The sequence below is a fragment of the Strix aluco genome, chromosome 3, assembly GCF_031877795.1.
Source record: "Strix aluco isolate bStrAlu1 chromosome 3, bStrAlu1.hap1, whole genome shotgun sequence".
In the NCBI taxonomy this organism is placed as follows: Eukaryota; Metazoa; Chordata; class Aves; order Strigiformes; family Strigidae; genus Strix; species Strix aluco.
This window is the reverse complement of record NC_133933.1, coordinates 64,356,065-64,377,213: the sequence shown is the minus strand read 5'-3', so window position 1 is coordinate 64,377,213 and position 21,149 is coordinate 64,356,065. Positions and strand designations below refer to the sequence as shown.

The 21,149-nt window shown below is 43.8% G+C and overlaps 1 protein-coding gene across 2 annotated transcripts; it reads right to left on the bottom strand.

The window, feature by feature from the left end:
• Positions 1 to 2,369: 2,369 nt before the first annotated feature.
• Positions 2,370 to 15,057, bottom strand: RSPH3 (radial spoke head 3). 2 transcript variants are annotated; one of them, XM_074820706.1, is made up of 9 exons: positions 14,927 to 15,057; positions 14,553 to 14,640; positions 13,257 to 13,398; positions 11,826 to 11,971; positions 11,058 to 11,261; positions 9,856 to 10,018; positions 8,656 to 8,742; positions 5,485 to 5,766; positions 2,370 to 2,679 (listed from the first exon to the last, which is right to left on the bottom strand). In XM_074820706.1, exons 1-9 carry the CDS (start codon positions 15,040 to 15,042, stop codon positions 2,666 to 2,668), a joined length of 1,242 nt encoding a protein of 413 aa, XP_074676807.1. In that variant the 5' UTR covers positions 15,043 to 15,057; the 3' UTR covers positions 2,370 to 2,665. The 2 variants fall into 2 exon arrangements, with proteins under 2 accessions (XP_074676807.1, XP_074676808.1); XM_074820707.1 differs by having other exon boundaries at positions 5,497 to 5,766.
• Positions 15,058 to 21,149: the final 6,092 nt, after the last annotated feature.

The following is a 21,149-nucleotide window of genomic DNA, read 5'->3' as shown; positions in this document are numbered from 1 at the left end:
GCATCAAATTAGCACATTAAAAAACCATAAAATGGGCCATTTGAGCAAAAAGAGTTTTGATGCTATTATTTTAAATTCATGTGGAATCATTGCAGTAAAGATATTATAATAGGAGCGTGTGCATTAACAGATCATTTCCCCTTCTCTCCAAATTTGAAGACCCTTCATGAGAAAATTTAAATAAATATTTGATGCAGTCTAGTGCTTTAAGTCTTGAATTAAGTCTCGGTGGTCCACAGCCACAAAAGGTATTTAAAGGGGGTCCACAGTGAAGGAAAGGTTGAGAACCCCTGCTCTAGGCCATGCCTAGCTTCTGGATTGTACCAGTAAAGAAACCCTGGCAGTGAGAAACCATACTGAAAAAGGTTCACTATTTCATTATGATAGATACTGTCATACTGGTGTCTCCTGCAGGGGGGCCAGACACAAATCTTCACGGCTTTGTGAACACCACAGGGCCATTGCTGATATTGCTGTATACTGCTGCTGTTAAAGCAATAGAGCTTCTGCACGGTCCCAAGGCTGTAGCCATTAAAGATGGATAACATGAGGTTCATGTTTAACACATGCATATAAGCAAGCAAGCAAACACTTTTGTAGGTGTATTTTTTATTTGTTCTCTCTCTAGCTCTGTGAAACCCATGATTTCTGCCAGCAGCAAACCAGCCATGAATTTTACTCTCACCAAAATGCTTCCAGTCTGTCAGTGTGCAATGGAGAAACGTGGAGAGTCCAGTTTGGTCCACCATACCAAGAGGATTCCCAAACTGAATCAGGGCTGTAAGGCCCAGGCAGTAAGTCTCAATGTCTTTTCTACTTCTCAAGCAGGTGTTGAAGTAAACATGGAGCTAAACTGCTGAGCTGTTTGTTGGAGTAATGCTTTGGCGCTTTGCAGAGAAATCAATAGATGGAAACCACATGGATACAGTCATATTGTAACCAGCCGCTTTTGATAAAACACACAAAGATAGGAAGCCTCACTGTGCACACATGCTACTGCATTAAGCTTTTACTGACAGGTACCAGCCTGGGCATGACTAGAAGAGGTATCAGCTCAACTCCTCTGTGCTACAAGTGGTCCTTTGGACACAGTTTAATGCCAAAATGAACTTTGTGTCTGGTCTGCAATGGTTCCGATGGAGAAAGCACCCAGAAGCCTGTGTTGTGGGTCCAACACACAGATGTGTTACAAGTTGCTTATCATCTGAAAAGATGGTTGAATATAGGCAGGGAAATGTATTTTTCCTCCAATCTCATTCAAAGGACAGGCTGAAACAGCTCTGCTGGACTTTTTGAAAGGGTTCAGCCCAGGGCTGAGACATGGCATAGAAAACACAGCAGCTGCAGTTAGAAAGCCCTGAAACCCACAACGCTCAGAGAAGTTGTGGGTGCCCCATCATTGAAGTGTTCAAAGCCAGGCTGGATGGGGCTTTGAGCAACCTTATCTGATGAAAGATGTCTCTGCCCATGGCAGGGGCGTTTGACTAGATGAACTTTAAAGGTCCCTTTCAGCCCAAACCATTCTGTGGTTCTGTAATCTTAATGTGGACTGTGTTGGCTGACCCTAAGTGTTGTCTCCTCATGTTGTCTCCTCCTCTCCTCTTCACAATATGAGTAGATTTTGCAAAAGGTCTACACCTTTGGGGTTTAGCAGAGGAGGGAAGTCCAGTCGGGCATCACTAGCGCAGGGTGTGCAATAGGTGACATCAGTGTCTTTCTACATGTCTCTGTGGGGGGGATCGCTGTGGGCTGTCTGTCCTGCCCTCTAGAGCCTGCAGCACCATCCCCCTCTGTCCCTTCTCCGCTCCCCCTTGCGCCCACAGGCACACCCAGGAGCTGCAGAGCCCTGAGCTTCCCCCGGCCACCGTGGGTGCAGAGCTGGCCACACTGCGGCCTTACCTGCCTGCCAGGGACAACTGCTGCTGGGGACACTGACCAGAGAAAGGGGACTTGGAGGGGAAGGGCAGCAGGATGGGTCCCTGTGGGGAGGTGGTGTGAGGGGTGTGGTGCTCGCACCCGGGCTTGGCTGGGGTGGCAACCCCAGCCACCTGCATGCCAGCCCCTGAGCCACCCTGCCAGCGGCAAGGCCTGTGCCACACATCCTGCATGTCTGCCGGCATCACCCCAAACAGGTGACAGCTACGCTATTACCCCAAATCCCCCTTCCCCTCCTTATAATTGCTCATGGTTTTCTGCTTCTCCAGTGACCGACAGGATGCAAGGGGTCCCCTCCCCTGCCAACCTGCCCATGTCTGGGGCTCAAATTCAAGTACGGGGCTATTAATGGAAAACTGCCAGTGCAGTATAAAGTGCTGTGGCTGTGTGCCCCCATAAAAACATAACCTATTACAGCAAACTTTACCACAACACACAATGCTGGAGTTGTATATTCTAATGAAGTAAAAATGCAGGGTATGAAGTAAATGAAGTAAAAATACAGTTAATTCTATTTTGTAATAATTTAAGAATACATAATAATGCCACAACCTATTTAAATAAAATAATTCAACACTTCAAGTAAATTTTCTAGCAATCAAACACAAAATAGGAGTGACAAAAATCAAAATATTCCAGTGATCACCTTCCTCTTGTAACGTTCCAAAACCAATGCTCAAGTCAGCATTTCTTTGAATCTTTTCAGGAATGATCACAGCAGTCCTCTAGGTTATGCTAAGTCTCCTGTAAATACATGATAGAACAATCATTCAGTAATGGGAATCCTTAAAACTCACATACAGTGTTCCAAAAGTGAGCTGAAACATTTACAATTCTCACGAATCATGTTAAAAAGTCTTTTTATTTCTCTAGATAAAATTAGCCTGAGGTCAGTTACCTGATTTATCTGAAGTCGTGACAGGTCTCCATCATCATGGGAAAAAAATAATGCAAAATTTGGTCCCACTGAAATTGAGGTAAACCTGCCACTGACTTTGATCCTTAAACTGGAGTTTCATTTCAAGCCTTCAATTTCAGTCATGTGCATAAAAATAAATTATTCTTAGAAACTTATAGACAGATGTAGTGACACTGACTACCTTAATTTCATACGCATAACACATTTTGCTGGATACTTTGAGGAATCAATCATAAATGAAAAAACAAGTACACTTTGTTGAAATAGTCAACTTAGCAAACAGAGGAGGAGGTTACAGGAGAATATTCCAGCTTTGAAAATGAAAAGCATCCTTGGGTATGTCTGTCTACAGTCTGTACTATGTGACTCCAGACACTCAGTTTTAACACATTCATAATACATCAAATCACTGAGTGGATTTGTTGGTGGTTACATTTAATTACTGCTGATTTTCAACTACCTACATAGAGAGGTAAAGACCTGACACCTTCCAAGGGAGCTTTTCCATGTAAGCAATAGCTGCCCTGATTATCACTGGGTGTCCTAGCCCAGAACGGAGGGAAGGCAGGGTCTGCCTTTGAAGCCACACATACAAGTGGTCCAGTGAAAAGTCTGGACGTCCCTTTTGAGGGTATGAGATGTGGAGCAGGTCCTTGTCCCTTCAGGTGTCATTCCTGACATCCCACTCTCAGACTGGGATCTGACCTGCTGGGTTAGCATGGATCTCCTCTGACCTGCAGAGAAGAGGTAGCACAAAGCAGCCTGGACAAGGCAGGACTTTTTCCACAGGTGCAGCTAGCAAGGAAACAGTGTTGCTGCAACGGAGCCCAGATGTACTTTTATGAGGGGGAATGACCCATGTGAAGAGCTGGCCTGTACGGGAACAGACAGAAACACATGGCAGCACAGGTGCATTTTGTCAGTCATGTCTGGTACCCTTTCCAGTGAACCAGCAAGAAAAGATGATTACAAAGAAAACTGAGGCTGGACTTAACGCATGGCTCCAGCCCCTCACCAGTGCTCCAGGAGTCAGGAAGCTGAGGAGGATTTTGCACTGGCAGAAATTCCCAGTGGCAGGTAACTCTTTGAACCTGAAGAGAACCTTCAAGAACAACAGCCTTCGCTCTGTTACCTGCTGAGATGCCCATCTAAGTTTCTCAGGAGAGACTAAAATGAGTGAAAAGAAATTTATCCAAGTGCTGTAGTAGCTATGTTTCAAAATAGGGAAAACAAGGAAATTCTATTCTGAGAATATTACCAAAGCACTTGCAAAGGTTATTAGGATGCTCTCATTGTCCTTCTCATGACCTTCTAGCAGAGGGGTATGGAACAGCATTAATTTTCAACTGTAAACATCCCAGGTTTTTGATGGATTGGACTGTGTAGAAGGGGATAGAATTTCACTGCCACTCACTGCACTAGTGTGTTGGGTTTGTGTGTGTGTGGTGGGGGGTTCTGGTAGCAGGGAAGGGGGCTACAGCGGTGGTCCCCTGTGAGAAGCTTCTCAAAGCTCCCCTGGCTCCAAGTCAGACCTGTCTCTGGCCAAGGCTAAGACAATTAGTGACGGTGGCTGCGCCTCTGTGATAATTTAAGAAGGAGAACCTGAGAGGAGGAGTGGAAGTGGTGAGGAGCAGTTGTGAGGGAAACGCCTCTGCAAACACCAAGGTCAGTGGAAGAAAGGAGGAAGAGGGGGAGGTGTGCCAGAGCACTGACTCCCCCACAGGCCGTGGTGGGAGGGCAAGCTGTGTCCCTGCAGCCATGGAGGTTAGTGGTGGAGCAGATGCTGACCTGCAGCCCATGGAGGACCCCATGCCAGAGCAGGTGGCTGCACCCAAAGAAGGCCACGACTCTGAAGGAAGCCCACACTGGAGCAGGTTGTTGCTGGGAGGACTGCAACATGCAGGAGGGACCCACGCTGGAACAGGTTGTGAAGAGCTGCAGCCTGTGGGAAGGACTCACTCTGGAAAAAGTTTGTGGAGGACTGTCTCCCATGAGAGGGACCCCATGCTGGAGCAGGGGAAGAGTGTGAGGAGTCCTTTGCCCCCCAGGAGGAAGGAGCAGCAGAGACAACGTGTGACAAACTGACAGCAACCCCCATCCCCCTCTCGCCCATGCCGCTGGGGTGGAGGAGGTAGAGAAATCAGGAGTAAAGCTGAGCCCGGGAAGAAGGGAAGGGTGGGGGAAGGGTGTTTTTAAGATGTGGTTGTATTTCTCACTGTCCTACTCTGTTTGACTGGTAAATTAAGTGGTGGTGGTGTTCAAATTAAATTTATGTTCTTTTTCTTCCCCTAACAAGTCTGTCTTTTGCCCGTGACTGTAATGGGTGAGTTATCCCTCTCTGTCCTTATCTCGATTCCCGAGCCTTTTGCTCTACTTTCTCCTTCCCAGTCATGAGGGGAAGGAGTGAGCAAGTGGCTGCATGGTGCTCAGTTGCCCTCTGGCCTCAAACCAGGACAGCTAGTAACCTCTCTCTTGATTCTTACAGCCTGAAATCAGCAATGTCAGCATATGGAAAACACGCTTTAATGTTCTACTGTTGCTTAGGTTCATCCTTCAGCATGGCTAGAGCACAATACTTGTAAATAGATAGTAATTAATTTCTTCTTTCTAAGCCATTCATCTCCATCTACTTGATGACTTGCCTGCTTGTTTCTCAATTTCCAAATCCTCTGTTCCTGCTTGATCTGATTCTTCTAACTGGAAAGAGATGCGACGTGAAGGCTGTTCCTCAGCAACAGGTTGCTCAGTCTCTTCTTTCTCTGCAACCGGTTGGTCAGCAGCGTCGGTCTCACCGGCCACCTGGGGTGCTGCATTTGTTGGCCTGGGCTCTTCAGCAGGTGCCTCTGTCTGATCAGACAGAGGTTTATGGCTAAATGCATCTAAGCGCTTTTCAACCACTGTACAAATCAAGGCTGAAACAGAGAAAGCCACCATTAACAAACATGGAGGAAAAAAGATATATTTTGAGATTATTTTATATATTACTGACCTATAACTTCTTAAACAGGGAAAAAAACCTGAAGTAACACTAGAAATGAAAGAATACTTGAATGAGAAAAAACTTCCCTGATGCTGTAGCCCAGTTCCAGTCAAAGGAGGCATTTACACTGAAAGCAGTGATTTGAAAGGGTTCACCTGGATTGTTTTGTTCTTTTCCTCACAGTTGTTTCTCACTTCTGGAGCAGGTCACCCCACCAGGAACAAGGACTAGCCAGGTTGCACACAGCGTGATGTTTTTTGGCAGTGGGAAATACTGGAACTATGGGAGTCACCAAAAGATTTTCTCTTTCTGAAAAGCAGCTGTAAAGCACCTATCCTTTATTATTTTTGCTGCTTAGCCTTTGTAAATTTTCTAAATGTTATACCCCTTCCAACGGGCATAGCAAAAAAAAATAATCAACAGTCACTTTGATATACATCATTTAAATACGAAAAATAGAAGCCAACAGTGAAAGAAGAGAGGTTTAACACAGAAAACAGGACAATGTACAGGTGCTAAAAAGAGCTTCATTGTTAATTCGTGGATTGACTTTAGCAAGTAAAAGAAGGAATGGTCATTTCTGAGAGGGCAAACATAACTGCCTTAAACTGAGAGTGCTTCCTTTTTGTTCACAGCTCCTTTATTGGACAGTGCAAAATAAATCCTTTAAGCAGCATCTTGATTCAAATAGGTTAAAAATGGATTCTTAAAGACTTTTCCTATGCTTCTGCATAAGAGGGGAAAGAAGCCAGGAACTAATCTCAGCTGAAGCTGTGTCTGCCACTAGGAAACCTGGAGAATGCAATTTGCAGATCCTTTTGCAGAGATGATGTTGACTCAACAGTGGGTGGTTGAAAAGCCAGGAAATACAGAGGGTAAATAGCAAAACGGACAGCTGGTATTGCTTATTGGCCTGCTCCAGGTGCTCTGTGTATCTTAGAACTGGTGCAAGACCATGGTATCTGGTTAAAAAATTAAACAGAAAGATTTAATGGGAATATGACAGATGTTCTCATCAACAGTGTATCCTGCAGCAACATTCTCCTTGGGATGTTTATTCAGTAGTCACATACAATACTTCTTTCTTAAAAGAAAATTCCCTCCCTCCTGAAGAGGTACATGAAAAAGCAATCCTTGAGTGTACATACCAGCATATATATCATAGGATAAAATAACAGACCGGCTGTAATTATCCAAATTATACCTTAACAAATAAAATTCAGGGTCCTCGTTAAACTGAAAATAAACCCAAAGGAAACAGACACAATTGCAATTCAAATCCAAAATCACAGCAGGAGGAAAATCATAGGAATGGAAGATGTAACACAACTGTAAAAAGTGGTTTGATCTACGAGCGCCATGGTGGACACACATTCATCATCATTTTGTGTTTCTACAGAAGACAGAGTTTAGATTGTTCAGGTGTTTCAACTACAGCCTCTGAAGACTGACTAATAAAAGAACCTGAATGCTTAGCTTGAATTAGCCCCAAAGACGGATGATATTTTAATCTATTTCAAAAGCGAGGACATGATTATTGGCTGCTGAGGAGGTAAGCCCTTGTTTTGATGAAAAGTGTCAGTCACCTGACTTCTCAGTCAACCATGGCCTATGATTATCCTTCTCTTCTCCTTTCCTGTAGGATGAACATATTACCCATAGCTCACTTTGCTTACACAAACAAGTTAAGGGACTTCCATGGTATACATGTGGCTGTAGACAGGATGGGCTTTTCTGTTCCCACTGGCACAATCAGACACATTACAGAGAACAGCACAGCAACAATGGCTGTGTAACTCATGAGAAATAAAAACGTTATAGCAGAGAAAAGAATTGGTGTTCTTCAACCATTCTGCTCCTGCCAAATGTATTGCATCTTCCAGCATCAATACACCTCAAACAGTATAAAGCCAGTAGAGAGACAGTAGTGCAGAATGACTGACACTTTGTCCTGGTTTTGGGTGGGATAGAGCTAATTTTTTTTTTCCTTCTTAGTAGCTAGAATAGTGCTGTGTTTTGGATTCAGTAGGGAATTTGATATGAGAAGAATATTGATAACGTACTGATGTTTTTGTTAAGTTGTTGCTAAGAAATCAAGGACTTTTCAACTTCCCATGTCCTGCTAGCATGCAGGTACACAAGCAGCTGGGAGGGAGCATAGACAGAGCAACAGATCCAAATTGGCCAGTGGAATATTCCATATCATATAATGTCATGCTCAGTGTATAGATAAGGATTGATTGGGAAGCTCACTCTCACTTCCAGGATTGGGGTTTCAGGATTCTCTCTTCTCTGGGATCGCTAGCCAGGAACAAGCTGGGCACCGGTCAGCAGGTGGTGAGCAAACACATCGTACATTACTTGTTTGTGTTTCCTATTATTTCTATTATTATTATTACCCTTATTTTTATTTTATTTTATTTCAATTATTAAATTGTTTTTATCTCAACCTACAAGTTTCCTTACCCTCACCCCTCTAATTCTCTCCCCCACTCCCCGGGGTGGGGGAGGGTGAGCGAGCGGCTGCATGGTGTTTGGCTGCCGGCCGGGTTTAAACCACGACATGCTTCTATGATTTCAGCTGAAAATCAATTACCTAGATGTATGTAGTAGTAGTTTTCCAACATTAAAAATGTTTTTATATAGTAAAAAAACCCCAAGAAAACAACACAAAAAGCCATGGGTACTTGGAGTTCTTGCTAAAACGACACCTCCTACCAACCCACAGTGACCCTTTAAATGTGATACTTGTTCTGACTGGGGAAAAAACAATCAAAAACATCAAGTAGCCCAGATTACATTCCAGGATTTAGTAACTTACAGTCAAGCATTGTCCTCCCCAGAACCTTCCTCTCTAGTGTTTCTTCCACTTCTGTCATCAGCCATGGAAGGAATTCTGTCTCAATATCTGTAAGAATTTAGCAGGAAGAAAGAAAAAATGTCTTTTTATTGAGGATGAGCGACAGGGTCTTGAGGCTGTTTTTCATTTGCTACGACCATTAAGGGATGAACATCCTTGCCAAAAGACATTTGCTTTCTGAGAGCCAGATGAAATCTCTCAGGTGTTGTTGGGTTTCTTATCTCCTGCCTCTCTTACTGCAGTTCCTCATCTTTATGGACTCAGACCAGAATCGTTTCAACTGCAGTGTTTTTCAAAAGGGTCTGGCACCCTTGAAGAGCTAGCAGAGATGAGATACACAGTAAAGTTCTAGTGAGATGAAAATAATTATCCTGAACAAGTCAGGAGAATAACATTTCCTGCCTTGCTTTCCAAAATTGTCTGGCTTCTGGTGTGCTGAAAGCATTTGTTCCCTCTGACTAAAGAGCTCTTGCTTACCCATGTATTTCTCAAATCATGCTCTTTCTAAGCCATGGTCCCAAAGCCTGCCCTGTCTGCGAAATACGCTCAGTTTCTGCACTTGCCCCATGACTCATTCTGAAGAGAGTGTAACCATGGCCAAGCTGTGGTCTGTGTGCCTCTGCGGGGCCCGGGGAAGTGGGGTGCAGCAAGGTAGCCCATAAGAAATGCTGCTGATTCTAAAAGCTTGGAGTTACCGATATACAACTCCAAAATTATTTTCAGGGCCTAGTTCTAATTGACAGATTTCTCCTTTTCTCTGATAAACATTAAAAAGGTTCAGGATGACATACAGATTTCTTTGCCTCTCCTATCAAAATACATTTACTTCAGTTTGGATGTCTCTCTCTCTGCTCTGCCAAACCTAACCACTCATTTATCTCTCTCCAATTCAAAAGCAGCTCTTCTCATTGTCACACTGTCAGCTCTTGCTCATTCTTGACTACTTGTATAGATGACCAATAATGTTTGTTTGTGTTAAAAATATGAGTTTGGAAACTATCTGTTCACAGATATTAACACAATTTGTACACATTTACACAAATGTAAATGAATAAAGTCTTATGACATTATTCTAAATAATATGACAATAAGCTATGTTTTACGGTTGTTTTGACCTTTCTATTACTCAGTTCACATATTAAAAAAATAATAAATACAAACCTCTTTCTATAGGGTCATAAAAAAATCCACCCTCACGAAGATTATTGAAGACAGAGGGAATGAGATCAGCCAAGTAACGCTGAGCGAATGCCCGAGCTGCAATTTTCTCTGTGGTCTCCTTCTGTTTCTGCAGCATTTGCATGTGCTGGAGTTTGCGACGTTCCTGTCAAGGCAATATTGCATGTAAAACTTTCAGGCCTTTAGCTGTTACTCCTTTGATCTAGACTTTGAAGACTGATCACAGTGTGAGAGTCATACATAGTAAAGATAAGCAAAAGTACAGACACTTACTGTCTCTACCTGGTATTTGCAGCCTCTAATTTTCACAAAAACTCCTCATATGAAAAAGTGCTTGAAAGCAAGCTCGTACTCAATCTCTGGAGTACTAAAATCCACAAGGACTAAAGGGAAACATGCTCCTTTGGTATATCTTTTCTGATTTTGCCAAGTCTGTAAAACAAGGGCTTCAAAACTGGCCAAATGAAACCCTTCTCTGATACCTTAGTATGCATTGATTTCATGACTCTCTATTATTGCAGATCAAGCTGGTCATTGGCCTTGGAATGAGATGAAGTTGGGTCAGAATTTCCTGCATGTTTCATCTTTCTAATATTATATCCTATTTGATGTAAGAAAAGATTAAAACTCAAATTGGTCCAGGAAAACACTAAAAAACCCAGTTATATGAGGCTGATGAATAGCAAGTAATTAAGACTTGCCTTTTCTGTTTATTCCTATTTACTAGATAGTACTAATACAGCTTAATACTTGGAGATCTTAAGAGGTATGTGTGCACACACAGTAGTGCATGTGCTGGGAGTGAAAGACTAGGAGGTGTCTCTTACTTTCAAGAACTGTGACTACTCATTTAGCAGTTATTATAATGAAAAGGCTTGAACAACAGCTGCACCAGATACAGAAGAAAACACTGTTAGGTTTGGTCTCTTGATCAGGTGTCTGAGTGCACCAGGTCACTGGAGCACAACTGCTCCAGATAAACACAACAGCATGGTGGTGGTGCACGAGAGCAAATGGCAGAGTGCAGCTGTATGGCACCAAAATGTTTTGAGGAATATTGAACTTGACAGTACCCTTTTGGGCACATCCAGCTTATTTCACAGCTTGTCTTTCAGTACTGGAAATGGTTTTCTCTCTTCTGATGAGCATTCAGACAGGCCTGTTCTGCTCCTAGGAAGTCCTACCTTCTCCTCTCTGTATCGCCTGTCCTGCTCTTCCAGGCGCTGTACTTCAGCAAGCTCTGCATTACGCAGCTCTGCGTAGGCACGCTGATGTGCCCACAGCTGGGCCAGCTCTTCTTCCTCCATGACTTCCAGCAAAGCTTGTTCAACTGTTTTCCCAACCAACACTTCCAGGATCGGCTTGACTTCAATGTCAAAGTCAAACAGCTGAGGATGGGAGTCAGGGAAAGAGAGATGAAAGACCCTTGATCACAATCACTGTTAACACCTTGGCAAGGAGAACAGGAGGATGAACAAAGCCCTTGTGCTGAGGGCAGGGCTGAGAAGTGCAGGTGGGAGGCCAGTGTCAGCTAAGGCAGAAACATGAATGCAGCTGGGGGCTAAGTGAGGAGTGGGCTGGAGTGAGACACCCCACACCCTACCACAGCCACTGTGGGGGCTGCCAGGGAGAAGCAGAGCACTCACCTGGACCCTATTTCTGCTCACCTCCGTGTTCCCAACCCCTTCTCAGCTGGACATTATTTCTACAGGGGAGGGCATTTCTCAACACTGTAGTTCTCAGCTGAAAGCAGCAGAACCAGTGCACATGAAGAAGCACCTTCCTTAATTTTGCACTTAACCTCAGAGTGCAGATATTGGAGACTCTTTTTATTTTGGCATGTTCTATGAGGATAAGTTCCTTTCTGTTTCTGCCTCAATTTTGCATCAGAAATGTGTTTTGTATGGGAGACATGTTTTGACAGCACTTGTGGACCTGACTTCACTTCATACCTCTCCTTGTTCTATTTGTGTGGCCACATCTTTTCCTGTTTTGGCTGGTATGAAGAATGGAGTGGGTGGTCTGTCCAAAAATGCATCTGTTTGACACTCTGTATCAACCTCTATTATCCGATCACTAATCTCTTCCAAATACAGTTCTAGAAACAGAAGTACAATGAATGCTGAAAGTTGGATTCTTGTTATTTTCTCTCAACTATTTTTGATAAAGCTACAGTGTGAATTATATCCAAAGAGTGCAATAAAATGTCTTCTATAAGGTTTAAAAAAAAAAAAAAAGACACCTCAACTTAAAACATAGATCAGTCTGCTGCATAGGCCATCTGATGCCACGTTCTCTGTAATGTCAGCTGCACTTCTTGGAAGTAATTCCTAAAAGGGCATTTCACTTAGTAGGTTTCAAAAGTCAGTGCCTAGACCATTTCAGCCCACCTTGCAGAATAAACAATTCTTTGTAGAACAATTTCAAAAAGGGATAATGACTGCCTACCTACTAACAAGTAATATTGAAAACACATTTTTCTTCACTGTATGCACCAAAACAGAACACTGAATATGTTAAAGAATTATACTCTACTTCTGGCCCCACCAGAAGCAGCCTTCAGGTAACCACACATCCATAACAGCATGGGCTTGAATTGAATTATAACTGCCTCCTACTGCAGAGATAAATAGCCTGGCTCAGAAAATAATGTCTGTAGAGTACTTAAAATTATCTGCAGTAGACAGTGGGAAGGATATGAGACCAAGACTTCCACACTAGAAAGCCTCCTTCTGTGTCCAACAGTATTTGAATGATGAAAAGCCACATTGGAGGTGGTGTAGGAGGTTCAGCTGGGCTGGGGCAGAGGGAACGTTCAGAAACCACAGGCCATGTCTGATTAGCACGTAAGACAGCTGTTTTCCCAGTTTGTAAGTCAGTCCAATCTGAAATGATTTTCAGAGGGCACAGCAATACATTGCACTCTCATCATGATTAATCCACTGACAAATTTTGGTTTTCCTACAAATAAGATTGTTTTCCCACAAATAGGGCTGTTTCCTATTCTAAATTAGGACATGTCCCCCAATTTTTAATAGTAGCCTTATTCTTACATGTGACTGCACTCCTAAGCAAAATTTTAAAATCCCTCAATTTTAAGCATATACCAGACTTCTCTGATGATACTGGAAAAGGAAAGAATAATGAGTAAGTCTTCACTAGTGTTCATGAATGTACACTGAAAACTGAAAAACAGAGCCTCTGGGAAAATGTCACTAATTAGCCAAGTTTATTAACATATTTAGAGAACCTCTGATTCTAGAATTCTATGATTCTAATCTTAACTCTATGTGATTCTACCAACTGCGTCATCAATTCAGTAAGTGAATATAGATCAGCAAGTTTTTGTTTTCAGATGAATTTTCAAAAATTCAGCCTTTTACCTGTCTGCACATGAATGTGCTCTCTGCCTTCCACAGGCTCAGGTGTTCTTGGTTGTATTTGCTCTTTTGCGTGCTTTCTAGCCAGTGCTCTTTTCCGTGCTTCCCTCTGCCTTTGAATTTCAAAGGGATTGGGTTGGGTACTCTGTGCAGGGGTGAAGAAGAAAAAAAAAAAAAAAACACAAAACAGAATACACTCTGTACTTGAAAACAATACTAATTTCTCTCTACAGGAAAATGGAGGTTGTTGGTTGATTTTAATGCGACAAATCTAGCATTTCAGATTTACTTTTCTGGGTTCTGACCCTAAATTTTCAGTTACCTTAAAGACTGTAGGGCATGAAACTAATAAGGTATCCTAGCTGCCTACAGGCACATACTAATGGCATCTCACACTAAGAGCGATTGTTATTTGGAAGTGGATATTGTATACAGAACTTTGCTTTCGGAGATAAAGGATATTAAAATGGCATGTTCTTGCTGACAAGTGAGAATTTCTAGGTAAAGCTTTAAGAAGGTCAAATGGATTTAAGCCCATTTATATTATCAACAGAAGTGTTTGCTAGGTAAAAGTCATAGGTTCTTTATTGCTGATGAAGCAAAAGAAACCCATCCTAACTTTTAAATTCATTACTGTTTATGGATTGAAATGAGCACCAGTTTCAAACTTCTTAAAGAGAACATATGTGAAATTCACTCTAAGAAACAGCTACTGAACAACACAAAGTTATTTCCACAGAGTCACATTTAAAAATACAGACTGCTTTAAATTTTTATATGATCAAGTTATCTATGTAGAAATATTCTCTGAAAATAAAGTATCACTAAAACATTTACTCCTGTATTGAGATGAATAAAATACTTTTGTGTCTACACAAGCAGCTTTTACATACAGCTGGACCATTTAGCTCTGCTTCTTATAGTAGGATAAGCCAAAGTCTACCACAAGACTTAATTTCCCAAGAGCTGCTGTTCTCACTGATGACACCTTGCATATGATAACAGATTACGCAGTGATGACTTGTGCTTAGGATCATTACGCTAAAGAAATGTCAGGAAAAATATAATCCAGTACTGAATGGGGAAGAAAACCCAGAACTACACAAGTTCATGTGAAACTAAGTGCTTTAAAGAAAAGCTGAAGTCACGTGCTAATTTAACTGGAGGACCTGTGACTGTGTGACATATTTGAAATAAAATTACAGCTTCAGCAGTTACAAGTATTAATGAGGAACAGCTTTCCCACCCCACCTATAACTTTTCCACGATGCTAGAGCACGATCCACATAAAAAACATACCACAGGTGTGACTTGAAGGGCGTAAGTGTTGCCGCGCACCACTCTCCTGTCATACATGAGGTTGGCGTAACGAACAGGTTCCTTTTCTCTGCAACATCAAGCACAGGTAGCTGTGGTTACAGAGCCGCAACCAGGAGGCTCACACCTCCAACAAGCCCGAAGGCCTCTGGAAGGCCAGGGCGTGCAAGTCCCCCCCAAGTTCGGGAAGAAGGACCTGGCGGCGGAGCGGCGGGGTCTCCCCCCTCCCCCGGGGAGGGCGGCGAGGTTGCTGGGGTGAGGGGAAGGCGCGAAGGGCAGGAGCGGGCAGCGGTGCTCGCTCAGGGCGCGCAGGCCGCGGGGCTGGATGGCGCGGCCCGCCGGACACCGGCACTCACAGCTCGGCGGCGGCTGGCAGCGCTCGGTACTTCGGGCGGGCGGGCAGGGCGCGGGGCCGGCTGCAGTAGCTGTAGGGGACGGCGGGGGCCGCCGGCGGCTCCCGGGCGGGCAGCATGGCGGGGCCCGGCCGCGGCGGTGGAACGGCCGCCGCGCGCCGCAACCGTCTCCAGGGCAACGCGCTAGCGGGGCGGGGGAGAGCGCCGCGCATGCGCGGGGCGTTGTGGGACGACCCGCGCTGCAGCTACCGCAGGTTTTCCTGCCGGCGGAGAGCTAGGGCTTGAGGGAAGTCTAATGAGGCCGTGCCTGCTCTCCGGGCACGGGGGTGCTTAGCGGAAAACAGTCACTTTAACTACTGACGGGTTCGCGCTTGGTGGTGCTGCGGGGCCTCTCCGGGGCCGAGTAATGAGGGAGTTTAACCACGAGGTGTCACCGTCCTTCTTCCGCCTCTGTACAGGCTGCTCAGGGACTGGAAGGTTTCCAGTTAAACTGGCGGTGTCTTAACCCGGTCTGCAGGGCCACTGGAGATGCAAAAATTGGCTGGGGGATCGCGAAAACCCCGTTGCACTCCTAATAGTGTTTTTTCCACACGAGTAGGGGATTTGGGTACCGTAAAGGTGCCCTCTGATGGGAGATAGGAGAGGGGAGTGGGCCCTCAGTATGCCATCCCATCTGTAGTGAGCTGCACTCCCTGACAAATCATGCGGATGTGTTTTCAGATTCTGTGAGAAATTTCCCTTAAGAGAAACATAAAAGCAATTAAGGGTTACCGATAAAGTGACAGCTCACTCTTTAACCTATGTGAGTAGTGATATGCCTTGATTACTTTGGGAAGATCAAATACATAAAATAATTCATACTCTTTGTTTCTGAAATCTTTGGTTCAAATGTAACTCATGGGTGAAATGTTATTTATTTCAGCTCAATTATGTTACTACAGCAGATGTCTATACTCTATGACAGCCTTGTGTAGACAGTCACAGACAAGAGAACTGCAAGTAGCAGAGAGCAATTCAGGGGAGGCCTGCGAGGCACAGGGGAAGCTGTCTGGCAAGATAAACTTTTAGAAAATGAAGTAAAAAAACCCCGCCCCAAACCAAAAAAAGTCTTACCAAAAAGCAAGAACAAGTGTGGGAGGAAAGGGAAAAGAGGAAGGAATGGTTTTGTAATTAATTAACAAGCAGCTTGCAGAGTCAATACAGGAATGGGAGTTGTGTTGACTACACGGTTACCAGCTGGGTGGTGGGACAAGAGGACATGGGGCTGCAGGGGCACAGTGCAGGTGTTGCTGGGGTGGGAGGGGAGAGCAGGCCTTCAATATTTCCTTGTGTCTGGGCAAGCAAAGTTAATGAATGAGCAGCTCCGTCCAGCCAAGCCAGAGCACTATGGCCCTTAAATTTGACCAGAACCAATACAACCCTTTGATTTTGGGAACTTGACTCGTATTTTCTGAAAAATTGGCTTTGGCTATACAGCTATTTCTGCTTTTGGAGTGGGAACTTGAAGTCTGGGTAGACATTTCCAGGCTGTTAGGGACACGGTGTTTTCTGTTTGCATGAAAAACAGCCATAGCATAGCCTTCAAACGCATCATTCTATACATGCCTGGGAAGGAATTGAGTGTGTTTGCTGAACAACCCTAGAAATCTGTCTAGAACAGACTGGGTAGGGAAACAACGAGAAGAGGGCCTGTAACAACAGGAGCAAGGATCCAGCATGAAGCTATGGATTCCTGAGGAGCTGCCTGTTACACACCATTGCCCACAAATCTTCTGAAGATGAAGGTGCTGCATGACAGGTTGCTTCTGTTAAGCTGGCCCCAGTCTCACCTGTTGGGCAATTTTCTCATTCACCAAACGTGCGCTACTTACATCTGTGAAACACTGCGAACTCCTAAGTTACCAGTTTAGTGGAAAAGTGTTGCAAGTACTGTGTGGGAGAGGCAAAGGTCTCTGTGGGTTAGCAGAGCTTTGTAAGTGACAAAGCCATGCCCAGGAAAAAGCTCAACTCTTCTTCCTTGCCCCTTTTTATGTTGTTTTTTTGCTAAATATAGCCCCTGAGTTCTGGAACATTTCATGTCATCACAAGACTGACTGCAGCAGGAGCCAAAAACATATTGATTGTAATCAGATGGCTAAACTGCCGCTCGTACCCGTAGCTGCACTCCAGATCTTACAGTCACAGTGGCTGTTTCATGTATTCCTTGGAGGGTTGTCTGGGACCTGCACAGCTCTCAGCGCTGGAGGTACTGCCTGGGAAGTGGGCCTGCCCAGCAAGGAATGAATCAGCCTGTTTCCCATATGGCAGCTAAGAAGGGTCTTTTGAGGTGCCTTCAGCTGACTTGAAAGCTTCAGAGCAAAGGCTTTGTCTCCTTCTAGGCTTGCTATGAGTCTGTTAAAATGCCTTGGAGCCACAAACAGACTATTCCTTTTTTGGTTTTGTAAGAATTTCCTGACATTGTAGCATGCGTTACGGCGTGCCCCTTGGCTTTCTGAAAGTGAAATGAGTTTATTCACAGCAAAGCAAATGTGAAGGTGTCAGCATCTAATAACAAAAAGTGTGCATCCACTATTTCCTCCAACACCTGGGATGCATTCTGTAACTACTGAATGACATCTTGAAATACAATATAATATAAGGGGTCTGCAGTGCTGAGACTGGGTCTTCCTGGGGCCCTAGTTTGGGAGACTTTGTGCCACAGTGCATTGCATAATATGATGCTGAGCAGACTAGCCGTGTCCAGTTTGCACTATCTTAACTTTCTGCAGCATTGCATAATTAAGAAAGGAAAGAAGTTTATGGAGCCACTTTGGATTTAGACAATGCTTAATTCTGAAGGAGGGACATGGAGAGGCATGTTGCCTTCCCAAAGCATTGCCTTCTGTCTGGAGAGGACCATGGCTGCTTTTAAAATTACAGGAGTGCTTCACTGATGTAGTACTGTGTAACTACCTGAAATTTGGGTTAGATCTGGTTCTCCATGGTCCTAAGATAGAATTTTAAGTGGCAATTCTTACCCCTCTGGGCCTGCAGATAAAGAGATAGAGCTCCCAGTCTTGGGAGTAACTTTACATGAGGCCAAAATGCCATTGGCTTCAAGCAGACATCACAGAATCATGGAGCAATCTAGGTTGAAAGGGACTGTGGAGGTCTGTAATGTAACTCCCTTGCCGAAGCAGGGACAAATTCAGAAATAGATTGGTTTGGTCAAGGACTTCTCCTGCCAGGTTTTGAAAATCTCCAGGAATGGAGATGCTTGGGGTGGCCTTCAGAATCCCAGAAAGTATCATGCTGCTGTTAATCAATGCCCTGGGATGTCTGACAGAAATATGAAAGACACAGTACAAACATGGAGAGCCATCAGTGTGACTGCAAAGATGAAAGAGTCGCAGAACCCAGATGAGGTGCATATGTACTCTTTGCCCCAGTGCTGTTGGAGAACAGTTAATGGAAGTGCACTGAAACCTGCTCTTAACTCACTGCAGTGACGTTATCAAAGAGAATCAGCAATACTGCACCAGTATTATGTCACTGCTGCCTGACAGCCTGCAGATGGGGTCTTTGCTGCTGGTCGTAGGCACTAGGTTCAATGCATCCATGATATATGGACATTGCCTACATGTAGGCCTGGTCCTTATAGTGAGATACTTTAGCTTTAAAAAATATGTGCCAGCCTGAGAGTTTTCACAGATGAGAGACATTAAAAGGAAAAAAAAAAAATACCTGAGCTAAACTTGAGTCCTTATGGTGACATCAGTATTATTTTAAGTAGGTTTGTTAATCTTGACATGTAATTGGGAATAGAAAAAAATGCAGATCCTATCACTCATATCTTCAAACCAAAGTTATTAAACTTTTCTCTGTAGCAGCACACCTTCCTCTTGACCCCTGTCCTGAGCTTGTGGGGCTGGGCAGGACTGGGAAATTCCAGTTCTGAAGACCCTCATTTTTCCATCACTAGTCAAAAACCAGATTTTATTATTCATGATTTCCAACCAAAATTAACAATCTTGCTTCCCCCTACCACTTCACATCTGACTCTCAGCACCATTTTCCCTAGGTTCCCTTCCCTCCACGTCCCCCACAAGCTTTGTTTTTCAGTGTGACAAGCCTGCTCTCAGGGCTTGCATTCTTGCCCTACACCACTGTGGGAGCCAGTGACTGGAAAGAATTATTGAGGGGTGAGAAAGCACCTTAGAGGGTGGAGCAGTGCACACTTAATTTTAAACTGTCATTCATGAAACTGTTAACTGGAAAATCAATTGTTGATGACCTTCCTATTTAAGCTCAAACAGACTGTGTGCTGCTAATCACCCTCCAGCCCCTTCTTACCTCTCCCTTCCTTGAACAGGGCTCTCCCAGTGTCTTCCTTTTGCCCCAGGAAGCTCTGCCTTGTTTTCCATCTCTCTGCATTGAGGGCAGTTGTTCAACTGCACTAAACTTGCAGAGCAAGAAACAAGACTGATCTGCTTCTGTTGTCACTTCACTGTAGCCTCCATGTTTGTCCATCTTGAAATTTCCCTTTATCACATCTCTGGGAGGCAGAGAAGTATCATCTGTGCTTTATTGGAGTTAAACTGCAGAGTCCAAAAACTGCAGTGGGCAGGAGGCATGTGGAAAAAGCAGACCCTGATGTTGAATAACCTAACTACAAGTCTCCAGTCATTATTTCAAGACCATACTCCCTGATCACCTATGGAAAACTAGTGACTGCTCTGCTCTTTCACACACCCAAAGACTTCTCAAATGCCGTGTCTTCTGGTGTCTGTCACTCATAAGATGGGTGTGCATCTGTATATCATATCATGTAACGTGTACTCCTTGGAGTACAGCGCCCTGTGAAATTCTTGAATGATACTGTGGTTACTTTCTCACCAGTTGTGATGAAGAAAACTGCTTGGTGAATCACAGGCAAAGCTGTGCAGCTGCACGTGCTGTGTGAAGTCACAGCTTTATGATGGAGAGACAGAATTCACACCTGGAGGAGTGAGGGGGGAGGTGAGTGCAAAAACCTTTTCCTCAGTGCATGGAGGAAGTAGACAGGGCTATATGCCCTATATATGATGAGGTTGAATTGCACTGCAGGCATGTGGAAAAGCAGGCAAATCTCTAACCATTATCATAAGAACATCTTCTCTGATCATGTCTTTGAATCTGCTTGGGTTTGGCCTTAAAATTTTTTTAAAATACAGTTTTGTAATTTTCAGCTTGGCCTGTGTGATACTGAAGGTGCAGATCTTAATTTGGACTGTAGCATCTGTCAAGGAAGTTGGTGGGAGGTTTGCGGGTTGTAAGAAGGAAGAGTTTCAAGCAGCCAATGGATCAGTTCTGTAAATAGCTGATTGGCTAAAGAGTATGTTTTGTTTAGAAAGTCTGAAACCCTTCATAGAAACCTTTTCATATTATTACCCAGCAGAGGAAGCAGAGCTCAACAGAGTCAACCCTGTTTGGGATTTGTGAACCATGTATTCAGACTTACGTGCTGGCACCTCAGGTTAGAAACAAAAAATTATCTGTGGTTTCCTCTCCCTCTGTAGAAGAATGTGAAGAATTTGGAATGGGCTTCACTCAGAAGTGAGATTTAAATTGGTGTATTTATCACAGCTAATTGAAAAGACTGATTTAAAATAATAAAAGTGATGCATTCTATAGAAAAAAAAAAGTATAAGATAATTAGCACTTCTGAGTAACAGACAGAAAAAACAATTGTTCACTCAATGTACACGGAGACCTGCAGTTGGCTATATATATGAGAGCTAGCTGTCCATATGAGGATTATATCACTTCTCCAACAGTGGCTGCCCTTTTCCTATGGATTTTCCTCTCTGTTATTGTCAGACTTTTTATTTAAAACATTATTTCCTCTTCTGAATTTTTAGCCTTCAAAAGTTCCTCTGAAGTTTTCACTGTTCTGATGACACATGTGATAAGGACTGATTGCTAACAAAATTCAGAGAAAAAGGTAACCAGAGTGCCTAACCAAGGTGGGTTTCCTTTTCCTGTAGTCAGAAATTGTCCTCGTGGAGACACACGATAGCCACAGTAACTGCTATCTGGCTAATGCTAGCAGAGTAGCAGCACGTTTTAATCACCTGCATTTTGCAGCTGCCTGTGATCTGTTATGGATGTGAAATGCTTGCTGGGTTGGACAGCCAACCAAGCCAACTTTAAAGGGAACTAGTTAACTTCATGGCTAAGTTTCCAAGTTAACTTGGTGAATGAGTTT

Excerpts from the sequence above, each read along its gene's own strand:
- RSPH3 (XM_074820706.1), bottom strand. The coding sequence starts at position 15,042 with ATGCTGCCCGCCCGGGAGCCGCCGGCGGCCCCCGCCGTCCCCTACAGC. Across the intron at positions 13,399-14,552 it reads CCCTTCAAGTCACACCTGTG|AGTACCCAACCCAATCCCTT; the intron begins GTATGTTTTTTA and ends ACCCCTGCACAG. Across the intron at positions 8,743-9,855 it reads TTATGACCCTATAGAAAGAG|ATATTGAGACAGAATTCCTT; the intron begins GTTTGTATTTAT and ends AAATTCTTACAG.